General features: G+C 45.9%; 1 protein-coding gene across 3 annotated transcripts in view; it reads right to left on the minus strand.

The window, feature by feature from the left end:
- The window catches only part of fsd1l (fibronectin type III and SPRY domain containing 1-like), a 72399-nt gene extending 61429 nt beyond the window's left edge, over window positions 1-10970 (minus strand). For 2 of the 3 annotated variants that reach the window (XM_078569773.1, XM_078569768.1), the window contains exons 1-2: window positions 10856-10970; window positions 4013-4108 (exon numbers count right to left, since the gene is read on the minus strand). In XM_078569773.1, coding sequence (XP_078425899.1) covers window positions 4013-4108; window positions 10856-10870 — 111 coding nt within the window. In that variant the 5' untranslated portion in view covers window positions 10871-10970. The remainder of the gene's footprint in view (window positions 1-4012; window positions 4109-10855) is intronic. The other variant, XM_078569779.1, reaches the window with a different exon arrangement.
- Between the last annotated feature and the right edge of the window lie 14 nt (window positions 10971-10984).

The raw sequence follows: 10984 nt of genomic DNA on the forward strand, positions 1-10984 counted from the left end.
TGTAATTTACAATTAAACTTGTTTCTTTACAGATGTGGTCAACATGAGTTAAAAAGATAATTTTTTTATTTAAAATTGAATACAATTAGTAATTAGACAAAAATAATTGCTGTAGCTCTGAAGTATAAGGAAAATGATTTGAGGATCACCATTTGAACCCCCCTAAAAATATTGTTAAAAGGGTGCTGATCTTAATTCTATGAGCATTGATAAGAATGCCTAAAGAAAGTCGAACAGTGCACACAATAGTTGACACATCAGTAGGTTTTTGACTGTCCCTCAAGGGGAGACAATTTAATTCCATTACCAAAGTCAAGTAAACCATAACTGTTCAGAAACATTTTTAAAAAAATAAAAAGCCCCTCAGGCTATCATCCCTCAAAAGAATGTATTTATGGAGCATGGGCAACATTCACTCCAACTTTAAATGTTACTTAACCGTGTGAGACCTTTTCATATTCATTCTACTTCAAGGAAAATTATACTGCAGAATTAACAAACAGTGCAATTATATCCTCAGTCAGAGAACTTTTAATTTGCCATGCAAATTCTAGAATATGATCATTGAGGGTGGGGGCGATCAGGTTATAAATTCTAAAATCAGTGATAGTGAAAAATTCAGAACTTTGGTCAAAAACGAAACTAAATCTTGCATTGCTGTTAAGTTAATCATTTAGACACAAGCCCTGAAAATAATTCAGGCACATGCTAGTTAAAGATCACTTTGAATGCTCCCTTAAGATGGCAGTCCAATCCATTTTAATCCAAGTCTATTCACATTGTCAGTAATTGATTATTTTCTCTGGTTCAACATCTTATAACTTTAGATCATTCACAACTTTAAATAATTGGGAAAAACAAAATCCCTGTTCTTTGGGACTTTAGAATTTGAGAAGTCATGTGGACCACTGGATTACTGGGCCTTGTGGGATTAGATTCCCCCCTCAAAAAAAATTTAAAAATAAGCCCAGATGCCTGGGTTTCATTCCTACAACTGAAAACTTTGCATTCAGGAATTTGAAAATAATCAAAAGCACTGGCATTAGTGGTGTGGTATTTCAATCTCAAATTACAGTAACACACAATTACATCAGTCAACTAGAAAGCTGAAGAGGAGATCGACCCAACCTGTGTGCAGACTTTAGATAATTAAACCACTGTCATTTCTCATCTACAAAAAGGACTTGGAATTGGAAACCACTGTAAGGCATCCAGTTCCTCGGCAGCATGGAAATAGAACAGCAGCACAGAAAACATAACAATAGTATCTAGGTTAGTACTGAATTGGGTAGACAGATGGCAAGTGAAGTTCACTGACAAATACCAAATCACACATGGGCCAAAAATGTGGACCATGAGCATACGACAAATTGAATAAAATCAGCACAGAATACCTAAAGGAGCCAAGGAGCAACAGCAGAAACATTACTCTCCATGCAAAATTAAAAGCCTAGGATAGTCAACACAGTAAAACTCCCAGTCTAAGGTTTTATTGTAAACTAGCAAGCCACGCAGCAAATATCCTGTTCAGTTTTTGGTCATCATGAAATAAAAATATACCATCCCCATCTCTTAAAACATTGTTATTTAAAACAGACATATAGTTATAATGGTCAAAAAGCTTTAATAATTTGCAATGAATAGAATCATAGTACAGTACAACACAGAAGAACATTTGGCCCATAATATTTTCAGCTCTTTGAAAGAGGTATGCAATACTTTATAGGTTTCAGTATGACAGTCAGGATGGCGAAATAAGCAGAAAATGCATATAGACTTCAACACTGAAAAGAATCAAGTGATGTCCTTTGAGGACTAATGTGGAAAGACAGTATACTATAAATGGTATGATTTTGGAAAGTGCAGATGGAAAGACATAAATCGGTCTCCCATGCACACAAATTCTTAAAGTGGCATGCCAAGTTGATAAACTGGTCAAAAAAAAAACAAATGGATTATTTGGGTTTATAAGTAGAGGAATAGAACAAATAGGCAAATAAATCATGTTAGATCTTCATTAATCACTGGCTAGTCTCAGCTGGGGTATTGTGGACAATTCTGGGAACCACATGAAAGAATCAAAGAAGCACTTCATTTCCAGACTAAATAGAGAAGCTGATTTCTTGCTAAAGAAACGGACACATATCAGCAGGTTAAAATGAAGACTACGGGCATTTCACAGCAAGCCTAACTACACACTCACATTATGAAGTTGTACAGGGAAATAACTAACCACCTTCATATTCCTGTCTTATGGTTTGTCTGGGTAATCCTTATGAAGATGTGTCTGTCCAAATATGCATAGTAATAGCAAAGAAACTATTTGCCATTGTGGAAATTGGCAGAAAGCACGTTTAAATTGTCAGGGTATGATTACCCTCTGATATTCTCTAGAATCTGAGCCATATGATTGGTAGAAGAATGAAATGGCTATGTGGACAGGGGTTACAACTCTACCAATGAGGAAATAAGGTATGGCCTTTGCATTGTCACTTACTACAAGAATTAAAATCAGAAGTAAAGCATTTTGTGAGATGGATGCCTGACAATTGGATAGTGATAAAGGTTTGGACCTTCTAATAGAGTTCCTGGATGAAATCTACAAGAAAGGTGATCTATCAAATGCCTTTGGGGCATGGTCAGAGTTTCATAGATTTCAGAAAACAGATGGTCATTCCACAGAAGAATGTATCATATCATGGACTTTAGTAGATAACATAAAAGGTTGACAAGGTTCAATTTAGGGATCCTTGGATCTGTAGTGACATTTTAAGTTACTGGATTGTGCTAAGGTGTCTCATATGGACAAGCAATTATTTCCAAATATTAGTGTTCAGTTCACAGAGCAGGAGACTCCATTGGATTAGAAACCTGCTGCCTAAAAAAATTCCTGGGGAAATAGCTTTCATGGAAAAAGAGACATTCCACTGTGACACAAAGAATAGGGGACTCAATAATTGCCAGATTTTGAAAGAGCCTAGATACTAGACACCCGCATCAATACAACTGAAAGGCACAGTGTAATTGCAAGTTTTTATTTTCTTTCACAGTAGACAAAATTTGAACTGTTGGGATTCCCAAGGAACAAATTATAGGTGCTCCAAGTATAAATCAAAGTATCAAGGGGGGGTGGGGGGGGGTAGTTTGTGAGGAGAACCCCCAGGAAAACTTCAGTGGAAATTAGTATTGGGAAAGGAAAACAACAGAAGTAAAATCCTTGGGAGCTGTGAATCACTTTTGATTGGTTCCAGGAGAGGTGAATGTCTAATTAGGAGACTTAGTAACATAACAAAATTGGGGGGAGGGTTTCAGTTGTCATTAAAAAGTAGAAAGGGACAAATTTTGATGGTTGACTAAAGCACAAGTTGCCTACGATAAGAAAATAACATTTAGTTATCTGCTCTTTTTAATTTGTCACAGTAAAAGTGTGAAATCTTGTTGCGTCTCCTTCCTTTAGCTAGGAAAGAGAAATTTGAACTTTCAGTATTAGTCTCTATGGATATCATAACAATAGTCTGGACTATTGGCATGGAGACATGAGTTCAAGTCCCACTATGGCAGCTGGGGAAGTTAAACAAATCTGAAACGTGGACAAGAGCACATGCGTAGACAAGTATCGGCGGCCATCTCGCGTGGTCATATTGCTTTGGCAGGAGACACTTTGAGTAAAGCTGTGGCCTCAAAGTAAAACCCTAATGATAAGTACTCTTACTTAAACAAAAGTTGATTGTACATGTTACCACAACAATTATCACTTTTTACAATAAGCAGCTTATTTTGGGAAATAGGCTATAGCAACGCCTTGTCAAGAAATATTCAGCAATTTATTTAGTTCATCTTTTACTTTGATAGATTTGTATACAGTTGAATTGCAATTACCAAATTTCCATATAGGCAATAAATGAAAGAAATAAATGAGGAAGAAAAAAGTTTGAATGAGTCAAATACATGCATAAGTTTTCATTTTTAAGTACAGAACAAACATATTACACTTGAATATACGAAGTACTACCTGAACATTTTTTAAAGTATGGTTCAACGTCTCAATGAAATTCTGTATTTCATCATCTTTGTTTGCCAATGTTGTGATAATTCTTTGCAATGCATCCTATGATAAAGAGAAATTTGTTAGCCGCCTAACAAAATTACATTCTATCTATGTACCAACACCAATATTGCATTTGATATAGGGATAGAAGTTTATGCTAGAGCTTCCTATGCAAGCGTTAGGCATATATATGTACTACATGTAAAGGCTTTGCCCCTCACCCATTTCCATGATTGTTTCGATTAAAGGGTGTGCAATTTTAACAATTAGAGGCTCGCCTGTGGCTTGTCTCAGACCAAAAGGAGGTTGTTTATTAATAATGTTACAACATGGTGGACATCCCACAGTCCAGCAAGATGCTTGTGGCTAAAAGGAAATGGTTTAGTGCTCTGTAGCACAGTTCACTTTCCCAAATTTTTCCTGGGTCATGCTGTCACTCAAACTCCAGCGTGTCCAATGTTTAACCCAGATTGAGAAGGATTGTGATGTCTAGTTTGGACACACTGGCCCAATGCAGCAGCTGATCACAAGCCTTCGGCATATCTTGTGCAAATTGTGGCTCTGCATCTAGACTCATTTGCGCCTTATCTGGCACCCATTACACAATCCACCATACGAACATACGAATTAGGAGGAGTAGGCCACTCAGCCCCTCAAGTTTGCTCCGCCATTCAATAGGATCTTATTGTAACCTCAACTCCACATTCCTACCTACCCCCGATTTCACCCCCTTGTAAATCAAGGGTCTATCTACCTTTGCCTTAAAAATATTCAGGCTCTGCTTCCACTGCCTTTTGAGGAAGGGAGTTCCAAAGACTCTCAACCCTCAGAAAAAATTTCTCCTCATCTGTCCTAAATGAGCAAATTTTTAAACAGTGTCCAAAAGTTATTTCTTTAAAAAAAAAACCTGTCCTTTTCTTAGTTCTCTCTCTTTAATTTCGCCTCCCTACTTCTGTATCTTTACTTTCAGCCTGCGTTTTCTGGCATGTTGCACTTTAAAAAAAAAATTACTTCTGTTTATTTTCTCACCCTATTCTTCGTAAATGCATTCCTGGAATAAGAAAATAAGAAATAGGAGCAATGGACCCCTCAAATCTGCTGCGCCATTCAATATGGTTATGGTTGATCATCTGTTCAACTCCATTTACCCACACACTCACCATTCCATGTGACCAAATATTTGTCCATCTCAACCTTGAAAAACTCAATGATAGAGCATCTACAATCCTCTGAGGTAAAGAATTCCAAGGCTCTCAATCATTCGAGTGAAGAAATTTCTCCTCGCCTCAGTCCTAAATGATCAACACTTCACCCTGAGATTCTTCCCATGTTCTAGATTCCTCAGTGCCTATCCCGTCAAGCCCCTTCAGAATCTTGTACTTTTCAATGAGATCACTTTGCGCTCTTCTAAACCCCAAAGAGCATAGGCCCAATTTACTCAGCCGATCATAGGAGGGCAACCCTCTCATCCAGGAACCAGTATAATGAACCTTTGCTGTACCGCCAAGGCAAGCATATTTTTCTTTAGATATGAAGTCCAAAACTGCACACAGTACTCCAGCCCTGTACAATTGTAGCAAGATTTCTTTATTCATATACTCCAATATATGAATATGCCTCATTTATCCCTACTCTGCTTCCTGTCTATTAACCAATCCTTTACCAATGCTAATATTACGCCCTCACCCAACTCCATGAGCCCTTATCTTGCGTATCAAACTTGTGTATCACCTTATTGAATTTCTCAGCCTCAGTGGTTAAAATGAAAGTGATTAAGACGACAGGATGATATTTCCGCTGTCTGGGGTGTCTAGAACAAAGTGTCACTGTCTCAGGATATGGGGTAGACCATTTAGGACTGAGATAAGGAGAAACTTCTTCACTCAGAGGGTGGTGAATCCGTGGAATTCTCTACCACAGAAGACTGTGGAGGCCAAGTCACTGAATATATTTAAGGAGGAAATAGATAGATTTCTATACATTAAAGGCATCAAGGGACATGGGGAGAGCATGAAAGTACTGTGTTGAGATAGAGGATCAGCCATGATCATGTTGAATGGCAGAGCAGGCTCGAAGGGCCGAATGACCTACTCCTGCTCCTAATTTCTATGTAATCACTCATCAGCTATGCATCTCCTTTGACCCTAATCCTGCATCTATTATTTTAGAACATTTTCTTGTCAGTGAATTATTAGATTTATAAAATTTACCCAATCACTTGCTGCAATCTAGCATTTAAAAGAGCAAAGAAAGGTCAAGTAAATCTCCTTAGCTTAGGTGAAGCAACAGAATGGGCAGGTATGTCATCTCCATTGAATTGAGTGCAAAAATAATGAGGCTTGACCCCCAAAACAAGTTCATCCTACTGACATGCATGATGCCAACACTTTTTAACCATTGCATTGTAACTACAGACCTGCAGCCACCATCTCCAGTGAACTGTTACAGTGACATTAGATAGACAAGTCTGGGTAAAACAGACAATAGAAAAAAAAACTAGATTCTTCAGAAGTTTATTATTCGTACATGGGATGTGGGTATCGCTGGCTGGGCCAGCATTTATTGTCCATCCCTAATTGCCCTTGAGAACTGACTTGGCATGAAATGGCCATTTTGGAGGGCATTTTAAAAAAAAAGTCAACCACATTGCTGTGGTTCTGTAGTCACATGCAGGCCAGGCCAGACCAGATCAGGTAAGGACGCCAAATTTCCTTCCCTAAATGACATTAGTGAACCAGATGGGTTTTTATGACAATCAACAGTGGTTTCATTGTCATCATTTTTTTTTATTGAATTCAAATTCACCATCTGCCAAGGTGGGATTTGAACCCAGGTCCCCAGAGCATTACCCTGGGTATCTGGAGTGATAGTCTGGTTACACCATAGTGGTATTATACAGCAGTGATATTATACAGCAGAGGTATAAAGTGTCAAGTCTTGTCATGGTACACAATCAGCATTCTCTCATCCATGCAGACACACCCTGGTCTCCTATGCAGTCACTTATGCTCCATTTAATTTTTCCCTTTGAAGTACATCAGCTCCCCTATGCATGTTAAGCATGAGAGCAAGAATGAAAGACTCATGCAGGAAAGAGATGACTAGAATACAGGAGTGGACAGATTATGCTCACTTTAAAAATCAATGCAGACATTGTCAGTCTCACTCACCCTCATCTTTCCACCTCTCACAATCCCTGTGCAAAGGGATGGGTCAGACTGTCGCACATGTCAAAGTGCCACGGGCACCCACACCCAATTGCCAAGAGCCAAGCAAATTTTAATTCAGTCCAAACAAGCAATCTAGATAGTGGTTCTAATCATATCCTCTGATTCTTAAAAGAGAAATTCTTTACTGCCAAACTACACTGTTACCAGTATAACATACACTGACGAGATCAATCTGCCAATCCACTAATCCTGTAAATGCTCGTCACAGTGGGTTGAATCAGACAGCAGTCACACCATTTTTGGCTCAGACAACATATAGATTAGGATTTAGCGCAGATACTTATATATATAAAAAAATCAGCTGAACACTATGATACAGGATTTCTTTCTAATCTTGCAGCTCCAAGATACCAAAACGGACATTGCTACTACAGCTAATCTTGTCTCAGACTTCCATTGTTACTGAACAAGTAGTTAAACAAGGACTTAAAGATCATCTGCAGAATTAACTACTTCCAGAAAATGTAATATTGTTTCTCATGGAAGCAAGTTTGTAACACTTCAGCACAGATACTCAGCATATACACTTATTGAAGGATACAATGTAAACCCATTTTGCAATAAATCATTCGTAACCCGGCCAACACCCTACGTTAGTCCCAATATTGATCTGCAAGTCTAATATCCTGTGGACTGACAACTGCTAAAACCAGCCGGCAGGGGATGGGGGGTGGGGGGAAGGTCACTTAACACACCACAATGATGCAACGTTTTCACTCCTCTGCAACAGCCTGTTGGGAATGCGAATAACCAAACTGTCCCATTTCACCCACCCCATCCCAAACTCACCCCCACATCCCATCCCTCTTCCAAACCTGAACACAACAAGTGGATCTTAAATATCATAGCAGCCTTTGACCTTGCCTTGTGGATCTTAAATATCATAGGAGCCTTTGACCATGGCAAATAAACTGGGGTTGGGAATAGCCCCCAAAGATTCAAACCAAACTAATCACAGAACTAAAACCAAACTGAATTGAATAAAACCAAAATAAATTAATAAACAATAAATCGAATAGAACTGGACTAAGTTGGGGTGGGGGTGAAGCTGCAGCCAGGATCAGAGATTTGGGGATGAATCTGTAATCTCACACGGAGGCAGGGGGGTGGTGCATGTAAATCTGTTGAGGGGGGGGGGGGGGGGGTGTCAATCGGTAGCCACGGGGTGGAGGTGCAGGGGATGTGGGTCAATCTGGAGCCGGGGGTTGAGGGCGTGCAGGTCAATCCGGAGCCGGGAGGGGGCTGTAAGGGTCAACCTGGAGCCAGTACGGGTCAACTCGGAGGGGGGAGGGGGGTGCTGTGAGGGTCGATCTGAAGATGGAGGGTGGGGGGCGGAAGTGGCTTGAATGGGGGGGGGGGTGTGGAGACGGTGAATCTGGGGCAAGGGGGGCGAGGGAGGGGGAGGTGGGGAGGGAGGGTAGGGGGAGGGGAGAGGGAGGGTAGGGGGAGGGGAGAGGGAGGGTAGGGGGAGGGGGAGGGGAGAGGGAGGGGAGAGGGAGGGGAGAGGGAGGGGAGAGGGAGGGAGGGGGAGAGGGGGGAGGGAGAGAGGGAGGGAGGGGGAGAGGGAGGGAGAGGGAGGGAGGGGGAGGGGAGGGGAGAGGGAGGGAGGGGGAGGGGAGAGGGAGGGAGGGGGAGGGGAGAGGGAGGGAGGGGGAGGGGAGAGGGAGGGAGGGGGAGGGGAGAGGGAGGGAGGGGGGGAGAAGAGGAGAGGGAGGGGGGGAGAAGAGGAGAGGGAGGGGGGGAGAAGAGGAGAGGGAGGGGGGGAGAAGAGGAGAGGGAGGGGGGGAGAAGAGGAGAGGGAGGGGGGGGAGGAGAGGGAGGGGGGGGAGAAGAGGAGAGGGGGGGGAGAAGAGGAGAGGGAGGGGGGGGAAGAAGAGGAGAGGGAGGGGGGGGAGAAGAGGAGAGGGGGGGGAGAAGAGGAGAGGGGGGGGAGAAGAGGAGAGGGAGGGGGGGGGAGAAGAGGAGAGGGAGGGGGGGGAGAAGAGGAGAGGGAGGGGGGGGGAGAAGAGGAGAGGGAGGGGGGGGGAGAAGAGGAGAGGGAGGGGGGGGGAGAAGAGGAGAGGGAGGGGGGGGGAGAAGAGGAGAGGGAGGGGGGGGAGAAGAGGAGAGGGAGGGGGGGGGAGAAGAGGAGAGGGAGGGGGGGGGAGAAGAGGAGAGGGAGGGGGGGGGAGAAGAGGAGAGGGGGGGGGGGGAGAAGAGGAGAGGGGGGGGGAGAAGAGGAGAGGGAGGGGGGGGGGAGAAGAGGAGAGGGAGGGGGGGGGAGAAGAGGAGAGGGGGGGGGGGGAGAAGAGGAGAGGGAGGGGGGGGAGAGAAGAGGAGAGGGAGGGGGGGGAGAGAAGAGGAGAGGGAGGGGGGGGAGAGAAGAGGAGAGGGAGGGGGGGGAGAGAAGAGGAGAGGGAGGGGGGGGAGAGAAGAGGAGAGGGAGGGGGGGGAGAGAAGAGGAGAGGGGGGGGGGAGAGAAGAGGAGAGGGAGGGGGGGGAGAGAAGAGGAGAGGGAGGGGGGGGAGAGAAGAGGAGAGGGGGGGGGGGGGAGAAGAGGAGAGGGAGGGGGGGGGAGAAGAGGAGAGGGAGGGGGGGGGAGAAGAGGAGAGGGAGGGGGGGGGAGAAGAGGAGAGGAGGGGGGGGGAGAAGAGGAGAGGGAGGGGGGGGGGAGAAGAGGAGAGGGAGGGGGGGGGGAGAAGAGGAGAGGGAGGGGGGGGAGAAGAGGAGAGGGAGGGGGGGGGAGAAGAGGAGAGGGAGGGGGGGGGAGAAGAGGAGAGGGAGGGGGGGGGAGAAGAGGAGAGGGAGGGGGGGGGAGAAGAGGAGAGGGAGGGGGGGGGGAGAAGAGGAGAGGGAGGGGGGGGGAGAAGAGGAGAGGGAGGGGGGGGGAGAAGAGGAGAGGGAGGGGGGGGGAGAAGAGGAGAGGGAGGGGGGGGGAGAAGAGGAGAGGGAGGGGGGGGGAGAAGAGGAGAGGGAGGGGGGGGGAGAAGAGGAGAGGGAGGGGGGGGAGAAGAGGAGAGGGAGGGGGGGGGAGAAGAGGAGAGGGAGGGGGGGGGAGAAGAGGAGAGGGAGGGGGGGGGAGAAGAGGAGAGGGAGGGGGGGGGAGAAGAGGAGAGGGAGGGGGGGGGGGAGGGGGGGGGGAGAAGAGGAGAGGGAGGGGGGGGGGAGAAGAGGAGAGGGAGGGAGAAGAGGAGAGGGAGGGGGGGGGAGAAGAGGAGAGGGAGGGGGGGGGGAGAAGAGGAGAGGGAGGGGGGGGGGAGAAGAGGAGAGGGAGGGGGGGGGGAGAAGAGGAGAGGGAGGGGGGGGAGGGGAGAGCCAACCTGCAGCAGTGGGGGCGGGGAGTACCAACCAGGATCTGCAAAGGGATGATGGGGGTCAACCTGAGACCACGATGGGGGGGCGGGTGCGGTGCGGGTCACACCGGAGCAGCGGGTGGGGTCAAACTGGAGCCGGAATGAGAGGTGCGGGTCAATCTGGAGCCGCGGCTCTGACCGGGCTCCTCTCTTTTGCTATCGCCTCAGACTCCGTCGTCGTTGCGGGTGAAGGCGTGGGAGGGACCCGACTCATCCCTATCTCAGGCGAGAGGCCAGGCACTTACCCGCTGGGAGTCCATGGAGGCAGTGAAGCCTCCCGGCGGCCGCTGACACTGACCCCCAAAAACAAGGAGACGCCCGGGGCTCGGACACTGACCACAGACAGCCCGGCCCGGTCTATTGCGCATGCGCAG

This window comes from Cetorhinus maximus, chromosome 2 (genome assembly GCF_964194155.1).
Source record: "Cetorhinus maximus chromosome 2, sCetMax3.hap1.1, whole genome shotgun sequence".
Classification (NCBI taxonomy): domain Eukaryota; kingdom Metazoa; phylum Chordata; class Chondrichthyes; order Lamniformes; family Cetorhinidae; genus Cetorhinus; species Cetorhinus maximus.